Source organism: Vipera berus (assembly GCF_964194415.1).
Source record: "Vipera berus genome assembly, chromosome: 7".
In the NCBI taxonomy this organism is placed as follows: Eukaryota; Metazoa; Chordata; class Lepidosauria; order Squamata; family Viperidae; genus Vipera; species Vipera berus.
Window position 1 is genome coordinate 76,806,588 of NC_138209.1, and position 19,201 is coordinate 76,825,788.

At 47.3% G+C, this 19,201-nt stretch overlaps 2 protein-coding genes across 3 annotated transcripts in view; both read right to left on the reverse strand.

Annotated features, from left to right (window-relative positions):
- Positions 1–450: 450 nt before the first annotated feature.
- MSANTD1 (Myb/SANT DNA binding domain containing 1) lies at positions 451–9,972 on the reverse strand. 2 transcript variants are annotated; one of them, XM_081332916.1, is made up of 4 exons: positions 9,190–9,972; positions 4,023–4,307; positions 1,890–2,263; positions 451–509 (listed from the first exon to the last, which is right to left on the reverse strand). In XM_081332916.1, exons 1-4 carry the CDS (start codon positions 9,444–9,446, stop codon positions 496–498), a joined length of 930 nt encoding a protein of 309 aa, XP_081189042.1. In that variant the 5' UTR covers positions 9,447–9,972; the 3' UTR covers positions 451–495. The 2 variants fall into 2 exon arrangements, with proteins under 2 accessions (XP_081189042.1, XP_081189043.1); XM_081332917.1 differs by lacking the exon at positions 451–509 and having other exon boundaries at positions 1,894–2,268; positions 9,190–9,971.
- Positions 9,973–12,890: 2,918 nt separating this feature from the next.
- HTT (huntingtin) overlaps positions 12,891–19,201 on the reverse strand; it is a 118,946-nt gene continuing 112,635 nt past the window's right edge. The window contains exons 64-67 of the mRNA XM_081332918.1: positions 19,023–19,128; positions 18,651–18,813; positions 16,316–16,476; positions 12,891–14,974 (exon numbers count right to left, since the gene is read on the reverse strand). Coding sequence (XP_081189044.1) covers positions 14,761–14,974; positions 16,316–16,476; positions 18,651–18,813; positions 19,023–19,128 — 644 coding nt within the window. The 3' untranslated portion in view covers positions 12,891–14,760. The remainder of the gene's footprint in view (positions 14,975–16,315; positions 16,477–18,650; positions 18,814–19,022; positions 19,129–19,201) is intronic.

Here is a 19,201-nt window from a genome sequence, read left to right on the forward strand (position 1 = left end):
TTCTTTTATAATGTTCTTATTTTTCCCCCTCCCAACAATGTATGGAGAGATCTCAGGTAAGAACGAAGGGATGAGGAGGAACATCTGGCTTAAGGGCAGAGAGGAATGCAGCCAGCTTGGCCAGCCATGGCTTCCCTGGTCTCCTTAAGGTGGGGTGGTGGAAATTTCCAGAGACTTCTTGCTTCTCCTGCAGGGACCGTCCCCACCTCCGTCGTCCCACCGCCTGTTTTCCTGAGCCATGCCCGAGACCCCCGTCCCGATGTTGCCTCGGCCCTCTTTCTTCTACGTGGTCTCGGACCATAAGGCCCAAGATCCAGCCACGGAGTCCATCGTTTTGGCCCTCCAGCTTCTGGGGAATCGCTTTTAAATCCGTCCGCCTTAGTTTTCCTTCGGCACTGCTAAGGCCGGCGGTTTTTCTCCAGCGGGAAGCCAAACGTGTCAAAGCGTGGATCTTTTTCTTTCATGAAAGGAGATTGGTGGAGACCAGGGTCGAATTTAAATTTCATTAACTGTCAATCAGAAAGAGAAAGAGAAAGCTGAATGGATTATGTAGATGCTCAGCAACTGCTCAACAATCCGGGTCCTCATTTTACCGACTTCAGAAGGATGGAAGGCTGAGTCAACCCTGAGCTGGTCAGGATTGAACTCTTGGCAGTGAGCAGAGTTTGCCCACAATACTGCATTCTAACGACTGCGCCACCAGATATAGAATAGGTGATGATAGATAGATAGATAGATAGATAGATAGATAGATAGATAGATAGATAGATAGATAGATAGATATAGATAGATAATAGATAATAGAAGATAGTTGATAATGATAGATGATAGATAGATAGATGATAGATAGATAGATAGATAGATAGATAGATAGATAGATAGATAGATAATAGAAAGCAGGGGTAGAGCAATAGCAATAGCATATAACGCTTCACAGTGCTTTATAGCTCTCTAAGCAGTTTACAGAGTCAGCATTTTGCCCCCCAACAATCTGGGTCCTCATTTCACGGACCTCGGAAGGACAGAAAGCTGAGCCAACCTTGAACCGGTCAGGATCGAACTCCTGGCAGTGGGCAGAGTTAGCCTGCAACACTATATTCTAACCACTGCACCACCAGGGCTCTGAGGCTCTCCAATCCCTTCTGCTGTGTCTAAGCATTTGCTCTGCCTTCAGTCTCTCTTCACTTCATTAAAGCTCCAACAAAAGACAAAACTTTGCTGCTGTTGACGCTGGGCTCCCAAACTCAAATACAGGCAGTCCTCAACTTACAACAGCTCATTTAGCAACCATTCAAAGTTACAATGGCCCTTTAAAAAAAAGGTGACCTAGGATGGTTTTTCACCCTTAACAATCGTGGCGACCTGATCACGTCGTGCTGATCAAAATTCAGAAGCTCGGCAGCTGGTTCATATTTACGATGGTCACCGTGTCCCCCCCCCCCGTGTGTGTGTGTGTGTGTGTCACGCGATCCCCTTTTTGTGACCTCCAGACAAGCAATGATTCACTTAACAACCGTGGAACTAATTTAACAACTGCAGCAATTCTCTTGACAAATGCGGCAAGGAGAGGTCGTAAAATGGGGCAAAGCTCCCTTGACAAATGTCTCACTTTAGCAACGTTCGATTTGGGGGGCTCAATTTTGGGGGTTAAATCGAACGCCGCCTGCATCACGACTAACTCAGGAGAGAGAAGCAAGCGATAACGAAAAACCTCCATCCTTTGTGACATCCGTAAATCCGGGCCCACTTCGCCCTCCCTCTGTAAGCAAATCAAAAAGCTGGGATCGGATTCACCAATGTGGCACCCCGTTACCCCAAAAGAAACTCTTATTTGTGTAAGAATGATTCCCGCAAGGAGGTAAGGCTGTTTCTTTGCAGTTTCAATTTACCTGGAAAGAAGGAGCTATCCGAGGGACACGAAATAAGCCATTTTCTATCAAACAGGTTTAATGTTGCTTCCTTTTTTTCTTTTTCTTTTTTCTCTCTCTCTTTCTCCTCCTCCTCCTCCTCCTCCTCCCCAGGCAAAATTAAACGTTGGCTTTGGTGATCATTTTCTCCAATAGATTCATCATTCTCTCCTGCAGTTGCAGAGTCTGGACTTGGATAATGTTCTGCTGGTCCAATGTCCGTCGAACCTCCCGGCACGTTTCCTCCATGGCTCTGCTCAGCTTCTTCTGCTCTTCCAACATGGCTTCCATCAACTTCAGCTTCTTCTTTTGGAAACTGCAGCTTTGCACTTTCCTTTTCTTCACCGGCCGCTCTTCTGCTCTGAAACGGAAAGGCCTCGGCGTTAGAACCCGCCTTCGGGCAACGCAATCCTCTTCCCAACGGGGCGAGATCGAAAACGGGAAAGGGCACCTCCCACCCAACCCGCATAATAGCCAAGACGGGGTAACGCAGAATGGTTAAAAATAAAGAGAAAAGTGTTCTGTACCAGCCTGCTACCGGCCCTGCAGAAAAGGCAGGGACAGCCCCTTTTACAAGAAGGCAAGAGGCTGGAACTAAGCCTGCCAAATTTATGGATACAAAAGCAAACAAGACACGAACCATGAAACAGGAGCTATTCAAGCGGTTGCCTTCAGCAAACCAGCCCTCCCACGCATTCCCCTTTTATACAGTTCAGGGCGTGGCTTCTCTCTGCCTCCTTCCGAGGTGCCCCATTGCCTTCCTCTGTTTACTCCTGATTGACTGCCTCCTGCGTCGGGCATCCTTGAACAGGGCCAGCTGTGGGTCATCTTCATCCACGCTGTCAGGCTCACACAGCTGGGTCTGCGTCGTGACCAGGTGGGAGGGGCCTGGCTGAGGGCTCTCATCAGCAAGCTCTCCAACACCCCCCTCCTCCTCTGAGTCGTCCGACCCAACTGCCGACCCCACAGCTGGCCCTGTATCACAACAAAAAGCTCGAAAAGCTACTGGCAGAAAAAGCAGGAGATTTGATGGACCTTGGGGGGTCCTGGTGGAGCATCGCTTAAATACGGGCCAGTTGTGTGCGGTGGCAGCCAAAAAAGCGAATGCAATCCTTATATAAACAGAGGTGTAGAATCGAAAGCACGTGAAGTATTAGTAGCGCTTTATAAAGCCTTAGTTATAAGGCCGCCCCTGGAATATGCCGTCCAGTTCTGGTCACCATGTTAAAAAAAAAAAAAAAGTTGGGACTTTGGGGGAAAAGTGCAGAGAAGAGCAACTAGGCTGATGAAAGGCCTGGAGACTAAAACCCGTGAAGAACGGTCGCAGGATTTGGGTTTGGCCAGTCTAAAGAGAGGAAGGACTAGGGGGGACATGATAGCAGTATTCCAGTATTTGAGGGGCTGCCCCAAAGAGGAGGAGGGGGGTCCACTTATTTTCCAAAGCACCTGAAGGCAGGACAAGAAGCAAACGGATGGAAACTGATCAAGGAGAGAAGCAACCTGGAATTAAGGAGAAACTTCCTGACTGTGAGAACAATTAACCAGTGGGACAGAAGTTACGGGCGCTCCATCACTGGAGGTTTTTAAGAAAAGACAGGACAGCCCCCTCTGTGTGAAGTGGTGTAAGGTCTCCTGCTTGAGCAGGGGGCTGGACTAGAAGACCTCTAAAGGTCCCTTCCAGCTCTATTCTGATTGATTGATTGATTGATTGATTGATTGAAATGGTATAGGATCTCCTGCTTGAGCAGGGGGCTGGACTAGAAGACCTCCAAGGTCCCTTCCAGGTCTATTCTGATTGATTGAAATGGTATAGCATCTCCTGCTTGAGCAGGGGGCTGGACTAGAAGACCTCCAAGGTCCCTTCCAGCTCCATTCTGATTGATTGATTGATTGAAATGTTCCTTCCTCGTCTCTTTGTTGAAAAAAGCAACAACACCCCACCTTAATTCAAAGTTTGATCTGAATGGTTCGCTGGTACAAATTTGCCGTAGTCGTCTCTTCCTGCTTTACAACACTCCACCCACCTCGGCACTTTTCCTTGCGACCTCCCAACCACGCCAGGCCAAACGCATAAGGTTCGAAAGTAAAAAAATAATAATAATGTGGGTGCTTTACCTTAATTTATACGAAATGAGGCTGGAGGAGCTGTCTGAATGGGCGTCTTCGAAGAATTCCTCCCGTCCTTCGTAGGTGAACTGATTATACGGCAAATAGAGAGGAGCTGATTTGGTAGAGGGTGACTGCGACGCCTCCGTTTGGGAGGTGGAAGGACCTGGTTGCTGGCCATCGTGAACTTTCACGTCATTGTGCTCCGAGACTTTGGATAAAATTCTATCAATGGTTTTGAAATAAGGCCAATCAGGAGCCAAGGTTTCGCTATCTGTCATGCATTTTAATTTCCTGCGACGATAAAAGCACAATCATGTACGCCGACATGCATCACACACGGGAATAAAAGAGATCGACCATAAACCAGGGGAGGTCTTCAAACGTGGCCCTTTGATGACTGGTGGACTTCAACTCCCAGAATTCCTCAGCCAGGCGTGCCTGGCTGAGGAATTCTGGGAGTTGAAGTCCACCAGTCATGAACGGGCCACGTTTGAAGACCCCTGCTTGTGGACTTCTACTCCCAGAATTCCTCAGCCAGGCATGCTGGCTGAGGAATTCTGGGAGTTGAAGTCCAACAGTCATGAACGGGCCAAGTTTGAAGACCCCTGCCATAAAGCATAGCGTCTAATAGCTAAAGGAATTTTAGCACCCCCCAAAAACTTCTGTCTACTTCAACTGACTCTGTTAGGAAGGCTTCTGTCTAAAAATCAAAAATTTAATCCGCAGATACCTTCTCTTCAGATCTGACTCTGGCGACAGCTAAAAGACGTAATACAGATAGTCCTCAGCTTGTAACGTCTCACTTAGTGATGGTTCCAAGTTAAAGCAGCAGTGAAACAAAGCGACCTTTTTTTCCACACGACCGTGGTGGCATCCGCTTGGTTACGTGACCAAAATTCAGACTAATTTAAGACCTGCAGTGATTTGCTTAGCTTAGCTGCTGCGCCAAGAAAGGTCGTAAAATGGGACAAAATTCACTTAACAACTGCCTCCGTCAGCAACAGAAATTTTGGGCTCCATTTTTGTCATCGTAAGTTGAGGACTGCCTGTAACATTTCGGTGGCACCGCCAAGCTATCCGTTGGAACTTATTATAATGATTTATTTTTTTAAAAAAATTGTTTCGGTATTTTGGGAATGTTCCGAAGAATCACAGCTGCAGCTACCTAGCTTTAGAATTGTTTATTTGCCAAGTGTGATTGGACACACAAACAAGGAATTTGCCTCCCGGGGGGGCAGAAGCTCTCAGTGTACGTGCAAGCAACAAGAGATAAATCATGATCATAGTCGTAAAATACAGTCATCGTAAATCATAAGATATATCACTTGGTGATTGTCCTAGGGTACTAAATAAAAGCAGTCAACACAAATCCTAAGATACGAACAACAAAGTGATAATCATCAGAAGCAAAAGGAATCAAGAAATAGGAAAGGTGGGAAGGGTAATAGTAATACAGCCCTACTAACATAGTTTGACATCCCAGGGCATAAGAATTACTGGGAATTAGTTGTTCAGCAGAGCGATGGCATGGAGGGAAAAAAACTGTCCTTACATCCATACACATACACACACACACACAAGGTTGTACTTGTCAAAACAGACTGCATCAGTTTCTTCAGAAGGGGTGTGTGTGCGTAAAGGTAAAGGTAAAGGTTCCCCCGCACATGCGTGCTAGTCGTTTCCAACTCTAAGGGCCGGTGCTCATCTCCGTTTCAAAGCCGAAGAGCCAGCGCTTGTCCGAGGACATCTCTGTGGTCATGTGGCCGGCATGACTAGACGCCAAAGGCGCATGGAATGCTGTTACCTTCCCACCGGAGTGGTCCCTATTTTCCTACTTGCCTTTTACGTGCTTTTGAACTGCTAGGTTGGCAGAAGCTGGGACATGTAACAGGCGCTCACTCTGTTAACACGGCACTCGGGATTCAACCCGCCAAACCGCCGACCTTCTGATCCGACAAGCTCAGCCCCCGGTAACCTCCCTCCGAGGGGAAATGTTAACAATCTCCTGGATGCACTCAGCCCCCCGCCCCATCCGCAAAGGAGCTAAGAAAGGAATGGATCCAGGTCACAGGGGGATTCCTAGGGACTTTTTTTTTAATGTCCATAAGCTAGAAGAAATTCAGGGTGGTGTGGAGTGAGTCGTCGCCTCTGTCATTAGCAATCTTTGTCCAAAGCAAAGGGGTGGTGACCATCTCCTCCTTATCCATCCTCAACTGCTCTGAAAGGAAAATTATCGGGCGTAGCAAGAGCCCTTAGACTTATGTACCACTTCACAGTGATTGACAGCCCTCTCTAAGCGGTTTAGAGTCGGGGTCCTCATTTTACTGACCTCGGAAGGAGAGCCAGCCTGCAATGCTGCTTTCTAACTACTGCGCCACCATGGGAAGGAAGGAAGGAAGGAAGGAAGGAAGGAAGGAAGGAAGGAAGGAAGGAAGGAAGGAAGGAAGGAAGGAAAGGAAGGAAGAAATAGTCCTTAAGACTTATATACCGCTTTACAGTGCTTGACAGCCCTCTCTAAGCGGTTTAGAGTCAGCTTATGGCCCCCAACAATCCAGGTCCTCATTTTACCGACCTCGGAAGGACGGAAGGCGGAGTCAACCTTGAGCCCATTAGGATCAAACTCCCGGCAGCCGGCAGAGTCAACCTGCAATGCTGCATTCTTACCCCTGCGCCACCCCCACCATGCCTCTTCTCGCAAGGCTTAGCATGTCTACTCTTTTGGTCCTGCCTTAAATTATTTGAGACAAGCCATGTCAACGTGAATTCCTGAGGCTTTCCAACTCCCGAGTGTGGATGTTGAAGACTCCCCTCCCACCCAATTAAAAAATGGGGACTTTATCACCAAACCAGGGACCACATGCCAGGACCTGGGAAGGCATATTCTACTGGACAGCAGGCTGGTCAGTATCAGAAGAACCCCTAGGTTGTCTCTGCCTCCCGTCTTCAATTGCAAGGATTCACACCTAGAAATGACCAGCTCTTCGGTCCCAAACACGGCACGTATGAGAATGCCACCCATCCCCCACTTCGGAATCGGACCTGAAACTCAGGTGGACGAATCTTAAGCAGATGCAATATTAAAAGATCCTTGGTAGACGACGTATCTTCAGTCGACTAGGTTTTTATAATACGTGCCAAATTTGCTGTTAATTCATTACTCAATCAGGGATAAATGTAGTTCTGAGTTCAGACTGACCTGGTGTTCACCTTGGAACTGGAGATCTCGGTGATCTGACCATCTAGATCTCTAGTTGAGGGACTGGGTCACAAATGGAGATTGACAACGCATTGCTTCCCCTGACATGTTTATCTCTTTCTTGCCCCAATTATAGATAGATAGATAGATAGATAGATAGATAGATAGATAGATAGATAGATAGATAGATAGATAGATAGATAGAGATAGATAGATAGATAGATAGATAGATAGATAGATAGATAGATAGATAGATAGATAGATAGATAGATAGACAGACAGACAGACAGACAGACAGACAGACAGACAGACAGACAGACAGACAGACAGACAGACAGACAGATAGATGGATGGATAGGTGACTGGGTTGGTGGATGGATGGATGGATGGATGGATGGATGGATAGATAGATAGATAGATAGATAGATAGATAGATAGATGATAGATAGATAGATAGATAGATAGATAGATAGATAGATAGATAGATAGATGATAGATAGATAAATGATATAGACAGACAGACACAGGTGATAAATGTAGTTAAACTAACTGTATTTAAACACCCATTCACAGACCAAGCTGAGAGGTGTACCAAAGTCCATGACAAACGTGCATTTGCAGATTTGAACCTAACTAGAATTTCAACCATTGCTACTTAGAACAATTCATTTTGTGACCGTTCAAAGTTACAAGCTGGCCGCAGAGTTGACAACTCCAAAAGCATTTCTTCCTCCTTTCCATCTGTCTCTCTCCCCCCCACTCCTCTTTTTTGCTCTTAGAGAAGGAAAAAAAAATGAGGAGCACAAAGACTGGGATAAATTCAAACCTACGGAGCGCTTTCTGCCTTTTTTAAACTTTCCCGATCCGTTCCTGCAATATCTCCAGGGCTACAACATCAGACCTGAAGCCCATCAGAATTCAAACTCTTTGCCTAAGCAGAAACTTGTTGGGGAAAGTTTCCCCTCCGGTGAAAATTACACCGCGTTGAGGAGGAGGAGGAGGAGGCAAAAAAGTCAAGATGGCAGCCTTTAATGCCGTGCAGGGCGAGCCCTGCCCTGCTTTGGGTGCGGAGACCCCGAGGAAAAGTCAAATAAAATATACTTCACATCTTAAAATGTTTTTCAGGGCTATTTTGAAGTTGCACTCAGTTGACTGAGGGAGGACTAGATGACCTCCTAACTCAGGGGTAGGCAACCTTGGCTCTTTTATGACTGGTGGACTTCAACTCCCAGAATTCCTGAGCCAGCATGGGGGAAACTTTGGCTCCTTCATGACTTGTGGACTTCAACTCCCAGAATTCCTGAGCCAGCCATGCTGAGGTGAAAGGGGGAGGTTTCCAAGCTGAGCCATGCTGTCTGAGGAATTCTGGGAGTTGAAGTCGACAAGTCACGAAGGGGCCATGGTTCCCCCCATGCTGGCTCAGGAATTCTGGGAGTTGAAGTCCACCAGTCATAAAAGAGCCAAGGTTGCCCACCCCTGTCCTAACTCAAGCCAGGAGGCACTTCTGAATAACTTTGTTAGCCTGGCAGGATCGCGCATTGAGAAAAAGGAGACAGCCAAGGCGCTTGGATCGCCCGGCGTGCATTTAATGCCCTTCAAGAACAGATCTGGACAAATAAGAACCGTGCCCTCCTCTCTTTCGGTGGGCACGAACGGCATTTTCAAGGTCCCCTGTCTGGAGAGGCCAGGCTGGGTGGTTTCAGGGGCAAAAGGCACCAAGATTGGCACAGTTTCCCTGGGAAAGCTTGACTGGTCTGCTCTTATGCCCTGCAGAAGCACTTGGTGCCACTCTTGACCAAGCTTGCTTGCCTGGCATCCTTGGCGGCTGTCGGTGGCCGGCGGCTTTCGGGCTGCCCTGTTCCCCCAGCAAGCCTGCTGGCACCTTTGTGGGTGAACCCCAAATCCTACTCCTGGGCAGAGGGGATCGATTCCCCAGAGAGGCCCGAAACGGCATCTTCTCTTCCTCCGGCCGCTTACCTGTACTGGAAGGTCATGTTGGTGATTTTGATCTTGATCTCTTCTCCGTGCCGGATTTCGCCCGTCATTTCGAAGAGTTTGTTGGCCATTTTCTCGTAAACTTTGGCGTTCCTCTTGGTCTGCTTGAGCTCCTCAAAGAATTCTTCCCAGACCAGCATCAGACCCCGCATCTCGGCTTCGGTCCAGTTGCGTGCCCGGCGATGCTTCTCGCTCTGGGTGGACAGCAGGCATCCAGCCGGGGCCGAGGCTGCAGCCATAGCAGCTGCCGCCCGAGGAAGCTCTTCGCGCGCGCACACACACACACACAAGCACACACACACTCGCACACACACACAGACAGACAGCCCGGGCAAGCGCAACCCTCGGCTGGGCGCGCAAGATGGGGCCTACATCTGACAGGCTGGAATTTAGCTAAAAGCTTTTAAACAGAGGGACGTCATTTCGATGTCACGTTTCCATAGCAACCGAGCAACTGCATAAGCTACCAACAACAAAAACCTTTTAACTGAAAGGCAAAGAATCAGGACAAAGTTGACAGGCCATCAATATTAAAGCTTTTAACCACATTAGGCTTAACTAAGCTGCACACTCACCCGCCCGTGCACACAAACACACACACACACACACACACACACACACAGAGGCAGGCAGGCAAGCAAGGCAAGGCCGGGCCCCCTGCATCCCTCCCCATCGGAGCAGCCTCCATCTCAGCCGCCAGGCAGCTGAAAAGGCCGGCCTGCAAGGGATGCAAATCCCCTGCCTCGCAAGCCTTTATGGCAGAGCCAGCATCTGCCTGTGTGGGTCAGGGGTCTCTCTCTGGGGAATCCCCCCACCACCACGCAGCCTCGGCTCTGGCTCAGCTGCTGCAGGGCAAGTGCCCACAGTGCCAGAGAGGGTGGGATATCCTGGAGGTTGTGGTCTTCCCAGTTGCAATGTATGGCAGTGAAAGTTGGACCATAAGAAAGGCTGAGCGCCAAAGAATCGAGACCTTTGAACTGTGGTGCTGGAGAAGACTCCTGTGAGTCCCTTGGACTGCAAGGCGATCAAACCGGTCAGTCCTAGAGGAGATCAATCCTGACTGCTCTTTAGAAGGCCAGATCCTGAAGTTGAAACTCAAATACTTTGGCCACCTAATGAGAAGGAAGGACTCACTGGAGAAGAGCCTAATGCTGGGAAAGATTGAGGGCAATAGAAGAAGGGGACGACAGAGAATGAGGTGGCTGGATGGAGTCACTGAAGCAGTAGGCGTGAGCCTAAAGGGACTCCAGAAGATGGTAGAGGACAGGAAGGCCTGGAGGAACGTTGTCCATGGGGTTGCGATGGGCCGGACACAACTTCGCAACTAACAACAACATATCTATATCTATATATCTATATCTATGTCTATATCTATATCTATATCTCATTGGCCACCTAATGAGAAGGAAGGACTCACTGGAGAAGAGCCTCATGCTGGGAAAGATGGAGGGCAAGAGAAGAAGGGGACAGAGAATGAGGTGGCTGGATGGAGTCACTGAAGCAGTAGGCGTGAGTTTAAATGGACTCCAGAAGATGGTAGAGGACAGGAAGGCCTGGAGGAACATTGTCCATGGGGTCGCGATGGGTCAGACACGACTTCCCAGCTAACAACAACAAAAATATCCCACCCAGGAACTGGGTATGGCCAGTTTAGAGAAAAGAAGGACTTGGAGTAACGTGATAGCAGTATTCCAGTATTTGAGCGGGGGTCAACCTATTCTGCAAAGCATCTGACAAGCAGTTGGTTGAGGCGAAACCTGGCTCAAAAATAATAGCCGTGAAAGGGATCGCAGAGTCCCAGCGGACGATCGCTTAAATATAAGCCGGCAGTGTGCGGCGGCAGCCAAAAGAGCTAACACAATCCTTGGTTTTATAAGCAGAGGCGTAGAATCAAGATCACGTGAAGTATGAATACCGCTTTGTAAAACCTTAAGTAAGATCACACCTGGAGCGCTGCGTTCAGTTTTGGTCACCCCGTTAGAAAAAAAAGATGCTGAGACTCTGAAAAAAAAAAGTGCAGAGACGACCAACTAAGGTGACGAAAGGCCTGGAGACTAAAACATAGGAGGAACGGTTGCAGGATTTGGGAATAGCCAGTCCAGACAAAAGAAGGACTAGGGGGGACATGGTAGCAGTATTCCGATATTTGAGGGGCTGCCACAAGGAAGTGGAGGGGGTCAACCTATTCTCCAAAGCACCTGAAGGCAGGACCAGAAGCGACGGATGGAAATTCATCAAGGAGAGAAACAAGGACTGGGGCGGGGGGACATGATAGCAGTATTGCAGTATTTGAGGGGCCACCCCAAAGAGGAGGGGGTGTGTGTCAACTTATTTTCCAAAGCACCAGAAGGCAGGAGAAGAAGCAACGGATGGAAACTAACCAAGGAGATAAGCAACCTGGATCTAAAGAGATACTTCCTGACAGTGAGGACAATTAACCAGTGGAACAGCTTTGCCTTCAGATGTTGTGGGCGCTTCAATCGCTGAAGGTTTTTTAAAGAAGAGACTGGACAGTCAGTTGTCTGGAATGGTATAGGGTCTCCTCTTGAGCAGGGGGTTGGACTAGAAGACCTCCAAGGTCCCTTTCAGCTCTATTCTGGAATTGAAATTGAAAGGAGTCTTGCTGGGGTGCCAGCACGGATGATGTTACCTAGTTGGGTCATGAAACATCTGCAAGTAAACAAGCAAGGTCAGAGAGCACCAAGGACCCCACGGTCCTCCTCCTCCACTTCACAAACCTTACTCCCTTCTAACACTAGTTGGGTCATGAAACATCTGCAAGAAAACAACTAAGCTCAGAGTGCACCAAGGACCCCCAGTCTTCCTCTTCCTCTTCCATTCCATAAACCCCCCTCCTTTCTAGCACTGATGATGTTACTTAGTTTAGGTCATGAAACATCTGCAAGAAAACAAGCAAGCTCAGAGATCACTAAGGACTAGAGTCTTCCTCCTCCTCCTCCTCCTCCTCCTCTCTGCAAATTCCACTCCCTTCTAGCACTGATGATGTTACCTAGTTTGGGTCATGAAACGTCTGCAAGAAAACCACCAAGCTCGGAGAGCACCCAGGAGCCCTCATTTCAACCCTGAGCTGCAAATATTCTCCTTTATTGATAAGCAAATAGCATTTTTTTTCTTGAAACAAAGCAGCAAGATCCGGATATCTACAAGAGCAGGCTCATTGGTAACTCGAAGGGAGAAAAGTAAGTAAAGGTAAAGGTTGCCCCGCACATGCGTGCTAGTCATTTCCGACTCTAGGGGCCGGTGCTCATCTCCGTTTGAAAGCCGAAGAGCCAGCGCTTGTCCGAAGATGTCTCCGTGGTCATGTGGCTGCCATGACTAGACGCCAAAGGCACACGGAACGCTGTTACCTTCCCACCGGAGTGGTCCCTATTTTTCTACTTGCATTTTTAAGTGCTTTCGAACTGCTAGGTTGGCAGAAGCTGGGACGAGTAACAGGCGCTCGCTCTGTTACGCGGCACTCGGGATTCGACCCGCCAAACTGCCGACCTTCTGATCGACAAGCTCAGCGTCCCAACCCACTGAGCCACCACGTCCCTGGCTAAAAAGTAGTGGGTCTTTTTTTTCAGCTGCCCTTTGATTTTAGACCAATGAAAAGCAGTTCCCTGTTTTTTTAGTTAAATAACGCAGATACACAGAATAACGGCTGGTCGACGGCCCGAAGGTTAGTTTAAACTCCGTTTAATAAATAATTTGTATGCATACATCCAATGCAGTTGCATATATTTTATACGTACATTATGTACACCAATGCAGTTCGTATACCTTCTGATAAAATTTAATTTTTGTTAGCAAGGGGGAAAAAAACAACAACCATGGAGGTGAATTCTGTCACAGGAACGTGGCTAAAATTCAAAAGGCCGGACGTCCCAGCCCAATTTGGTCTCACAAGGAGGCATCCACAGCTCCACATGGGAAAAGCACATGGTCCTGCAACCTCCGGCCCAGGATGATGGGCTTCTGGGCATCTCTTGCACTTGGGCTGGGGGAGTGGGGGGAACGTCACAGAAGAATCTCTGCGGTACTGACAGCCAGTGGCTGGAAGAGGCCTAGTGGTCCTTCCTCTTGCATCGCCCTGGGCAGCCTTCACAGCTGGCGCAGTGGGAATGTAACAACTGGGCCAGCCCAGCCTCTTGCCCGCTGCCTTCCTCGATGGATGGGTCTGAAAGGGACCCCTCTGTATCTGGAAAAGAGGGGAAGGGTCTGCTACATTTCAGTAGGAGACGGAGAGAGAGAGAAGCCCCAGACTTTAGGAAGGTGACCGACCGTGATGCAGAGAGAACAGGAGACAGGGAGTGTACGATTGCAATTGTGCAGGGCTGTGTGTGTGTGTGTGTGTGTGTGAGCGAGAGAAAAACAAGAGAAGTGTCCTTGCCAGCTTTCGTGAACGAGTCCGTCCAGTTTTGAACTACAGATCCCAAACTCCTAAACCTGCTCATGTCCGACCACAAGGTACTATTTGCATGTGGATCAAGTCCTCTAAAGAGTCGCAAAAAGGTCACAAGAATCAGCATCGTTCCTCAATCGGTTTGCAAAGTTTTCTTAATCCAAAGCCACTGCCCCGACTTCAATCCAAAAATGAATTCTCCCAAAGCGCCCTCGTTGTAAAGGAGAGATTTCCTAACACGCTCACTTTAAAGGCGTTTTATTTTGCAAAGTGTCCGTTTCCTTCCCCCGACTGCTCATTCCGGTGAATCCAAAAATAAAAAAAAAACCCTCCATAAAATTCTCTCTTTTTTTTTTAACGTCCCAACTTACAACTAATCGATATATTTAAATTTTTCAAAGAGTAGCCTACAAAAGATGAAACAGAGTTTAAAAGGTGACGCGGGAGTGCGTTAAAAAAATAGGCCTAAAGAACGTATGAGAGGAAATGGTAACGACTATTTCAACATACGTGGCAAATATTGTTTCTCGTCATTAAGTGCTTCCCAGCCTCACTCCACTCCCGTGTCTTAACATACTATACATCATTTAGAACTATTTACATTGGTTATTTTTAAAACCAAGATATCGATCCAACTTTTAAATCTAGAGGTATAAAAGGAAGTATATTTTCTTACGTCTAATTTCCCCGCTCTTATACACCAAAATATGCTGGAGTGTGTGTGTGTGTGTATATATATATAGTGTTTTTCCCTTTTCTCTGTCACGTTAGGAAATAACTACAAATTGCAACAGAACACTTGCAGCTAGATGAGACTAAAGGCTTTTTAAATGTCCGTGAGCCGATACTGCAGAATTTCACGAGCTTCAGAATTAACAATATACAAACGTAAGCCAAGATGGGCACTTTGCTTTGCATCGATATTTTGTCCGTATCTTTGCTAGGTGTCATTTTTTTTCCCCTTCACAAAAACCGTGCTTAATGTCGCTGGGCCCAGCCGCCCGTGTTTCATATCGATGGCGTATGGAGCAGTTTTGGTTGGGGAAATTAAATAAAACAAGGCAGAGGTTTGGCTGGGGCCTCCGTTGCGTAAGACACAGACACGCGCTCAACTTCCGGATTCTTTTCCGCACTTGCTCTGCCCTCTTTCAACACGGGGTGATCTTGTGAACACTTTGCAAGCAAGTCAGGAGACGGTGATACGGATTGCCCGGCGAAGAGACCACTTCAAAGATCGACTGGAAAGCTCGGCGGTCCAATTCTTCGTCTATCTGATGCCTATAAAAATCGATGGCCACCAGGCAGAACAAATTGACATCTATTTGTTCCGATTTGCCCATTCTGCTGATAATGTGCGGGAGACTTCCGGAAGGGAAAAAAAAGGCGTGGGGGTCAAGGATATAACAAAGACGTAGCTGGTAAAATGTTACGAACTTTTAACTCTTTCCCCAGTGGAGCTAATAGTTCGTTTAGCGACCATTCAAAGGGCACTCAGGAAACTGAGTTACGACCGTTTTTCACCCTTACGACCATTGCAGCATCCCCCGGGGCCACATGATCAAAATTCAGATGCTTGGCAACTGACTCATATTTATGACGCTGACAGTGTCCTTGGGTCCCCTTTTGCGACCTTCTGACCAGCGAGGTCAAGGGGGGGGGAACACGACTCACGTAACAACGGAGTCCCTAACTTAGCGACAAGGATTCACTGAACAACCAGGGCAAGAAAGGTCGTAAAATGGGGCAAAACTCACTTAGCAACAAATATCTCACTTAGCAGCGGAAATCTTGGGATCAATTGTAGTTGCAACCTGGGCTGCTTGCAAGAACCAGAAGCACCTACACATACTCCCTGACTTACAACAGTTCACTTAGTGACCATCCAAAGTTGCATTAACAGAGGGATAGAATCAAGATCACGTGAAGGGTTAATTCCACTTTACAATCCATTGGTAAGGCCACACGTGGAGTACTGCATCCAGTTTTGGTCACCATGATGTAAAAACAGATGTTGAGACTCTAGAAAGAGTACAGAGAAGAGCAACAAAGATGATCAGGGGACTGGAGGCTAAAACATATAAGGAACGGTGGCTGGAATTGGGAATGTCTAGTTTAACGAAGAGAAGGGAGAGGGGTGACATGATAGCAGTCTTCCAGTATCTCAGGGGCTGCCCCAAAGAAGAGGGAGTCAAGCTATTCTCCAAAGCACCTGAAGGAAGGACAAGAAGCAACGGATGGAAACTCATCAAGGAGTGAAGCAACCCGGAACTAAGGAGAAACTTCCTGACACTTGGAACAATGAACCAGTGGAACACCCTGCCTCCAGAAGCGGTGAATGCTCCAACCCTGGAAGTTTTTAAAAAGAGACTGGACAGCCATTTGTCTGAAATGGTATAGGGTTTCCTGCCTGAGCAGGGGGTTGGACCAGATGACCTCCAAGGTCCCTTCCAACTTTATTATTAATCATCGCACAGTCAGCCAGATGTTCAGACTGGATTTGGCATTTTTGTCTACCTATCGAGTCCTGGTCCCTTCCAACATCATCATCTTCATCATCATCATCATCATCATCATCATCATCATCATTATTATTATTTCCCTGAACCCCGCCACCTCCGTTTTTCCCCTGGAAACCAAAAAGTCAACTTTCCCCTTCCCAAGGAGAATCACGCCAACCAAATCACGCACGTCAAGAGAGGATACATCCTTGAAATCCACTGGCTGGTGGAAGCGCTGACAAAAAAGCAGGAGAGACTCCACATCGCCATGGCGATGGGCGTGCGCTGCGTAAAGTTGGAGAGAGACAGCATGACCCAGTCTCGGACCATGGAGGACTGACCGGTCGTATGCAACGTCTGGAAGACCTACAAAAAGTATTCAACGTTGAAATAAAAGAAAGTCTGGTTATTAAATTTAAGATATCTGAAAATTGGTAGAGAACAAGAATATTGCACTGTATGATTAGTTTGTTGACATGGATAGTGAGAATTTATATGGATAAGAGGTGTATCCTGAAGGCTAGACCTAGTGAGGAATTGTGATAAAAAGGAATTGGGGTCATTTAAAATTTGGAAATGATAAACGTTAAATTTAATTTAAATTAAATTTAAATTTATGAGAAATTAAAATTGGGAAACGTTTATTAGGTCATTGATTGTGTAAAAGACTGAATGTTAAAACAATTAAGACATATAAAAATTAACTATTGATAAATGTCAGAAAGTTATCTTTTATTTGATTGATAGAATAAGAATTGTATTACGGTAATTTAAATATGAGACAATATATATATTAAGGGGGAAAGAGAGGGAATATTTACTGCAATAGTTTGAGATCTGTATTAATGGTATTGGGGTGTAATTGAATTATTGTAACTCAGCCGCCACATTGCTTTTCAAATATGTAGATGTAATATTAGAAAATCAATAAAAACGTATAAAAAAATAAAAACATAAAGACCGATCGTGGTTCACGGGCTTTGGAGAAGTCATTTGGTCAACGCAACAAATATATAAAACTGTATTACTTTGGGGCGGCTTACCATGTTCCTCACCGAGTAAGGGTTTTCAGGCGTACTGATTTTTTAAAAAATCTATTACTTTAAGAATAGAGTTTGCTTAGTGACTGTCCGAAGTTAGTGGCAGTGAAAAAAGGGACTTATGATCGTGGTTCACGCTTACAACCATTGCAGCGCCCCCCCACAAGTCACGGGATCAAAATTCGGATGCTTGGCAACCGACCCGTACTTACGACGGTTGCAGTGATCCCCGGGGGGGGTGTCACGCGATTCCCCCTTTTGCGACCTTCCGACCAGCAAAGTCAACGATTGGTTTAACAACCAAGTTACCAACTTGACAACTGCGGTGATTCGCGTAAACGGCTGGAGGCGAGGAAAGTCGTAAAAAGGGGGGGGCAGAGCTGGGTTAACGAATTTCTCACTTAGCAACATAAATTCGGGGGCTGGGCTGGGGCAGCAAGTCGAGGACGGCCTGCACACCTAACCAGATTGGTGAAAATATGAATGGCGAGGTGCTAAAATCCGTGCACCAAAGCAGCGGGAAGAGTTTGGAACCATCTCACTTATTCAGGGCAAGGACTTTCTTTGCATAATAAGTTTTTCCCGCCTTTTTTTTTCATAAGGACAGAAAACAGGATGACGGATGCCGCTGAGATCGGAGAGGGAAATAAGCAACCATCTAAAACCTAAACTAATGAGACCAACTTTAGTGGTCCAGAAGAAAGAATTGGGAATTGGGAGGGGAACATCCTTTCCAGCAGGACTTTGGAATAATCCCAATAACTCTGTCCACCTCACCTCCCAAAGCCACCACCTGGGGCGTAGGGTGGATCCCTGGAGGCCTGGCTGTAATTTTCAACCCAGGTGGGAAAACCGGGCAGGAAGGGTGTGACGGATCCTGTCCTGTGCGGAAAAGCTACAGCAGCGTCAGGCCTGGACAGCACTACAAGCTTGTGCCCACAGCCTCTGTCCCCATCGGTGGACGACCCAATCTTCTGGAGGAAACAGAAGCTGAAGTGGGCGTCCCCATCTTCTCCATCCAAACTAATTTGGACCTGAAGCTCGAGAGAAGATCCAGCCGTGGTCTCAAGGTCATGATTTAACAGGTAACCAGCTGATGTAATGTAAGATGTAATGATGGGAATGACTCAGCAGGGTCTGTGTCCTTATACGAGCCAGCAGGGTCTGTGTCTCTTTAAGAGCCTTTGTATAAAAGGGAAGAGCCGCAGAGGCTATAACTGCCGTGTGTTGGATTTCGCTATATTACCACGCGTATGTATATTGTTCCTGGTGTATGATATTGTAGATAGTGTAAGATAAACCAGCATTTAATACAGACCACTGTTTACTGTGTTTACTCCTGGGTTATCTCAGCCCAATAAGACTGTGCATGCTCTGACACGTGGCATCCACAGTGCTTAGGCCTGGGAAGGCTGCCGGCTACTCGCTCTGAAAGCCCCCCACCCCCACCGGCAAGGCTACCCAAGACCTAGTCATCCCCTTACCTTACCAAAACCTTACCTTGTAGAGTACTTTTGCCATGAATTGTGGGTAGGGCTGCTGATTGGATAAAAATTCTCCAATCACTTTATTCATCACATCTTGCGGGGGGAAAAAGTCATCCAGAAACTGGGGGAGGATCCGAGTGACTACCCGGGCTTCAAAGGGGAAGCCTTTCCTGACCCTGCGGAGAGAGGCCGGCCATCAGTCCCCTTCCCTAAATGGAGCTTGGGCAGCCCAGTTTTGAACGGTACCGGGCCATAGCCCAGGAGTTGGGGGACCCCCGGTTTATACAATTAACGTTTATAAATGGAAAATAAACTGGGGAATTGCATTTGTTTTGTGCGGGGGACTAATCCTTCCTAGCGGTAGAAGAGGACTTTCTGTTCCTACCGGTCAAAGAGGACAGACACTCGTTCCATCGCCACAATGACCGATTCGCTGTCCGGAGCTGCCGGGTGGTGATCTGCGCTTCGTCCGGGACTGACTTTCTCTTTTCCTAAAGCCGCAATCGGAGATGGGGAGGGGGAGGAATAAAAATAAGAACCGTTACTACAATCTCATGAGATCCA

Bases quoted from the DNA above. Each gene is read 5' to 3' on its own strand.
- MSANTD1 (XM_081332916.1), bottom strand. From the start codon at position 9,446: ATGGCTGCAGCCTCGGCCCCGGCTGGATGCCTGCTGTCCACCCAGAGC. The intron at 4,308-9,189 runs GTAAGCGGCCGG...TTATCGTCGCAG, and splicing joins AACATGACCTTCCAGTACAG to GAAATTAAAATGCATGACAG. The intron at 2,264-4,022 runs GTAAAGCACCCA...GTTTCAGAGCAG, and splicing joins CTCATTTCGTATAAATTAAG to AAGAGCGGCCGGTGAAGAAA.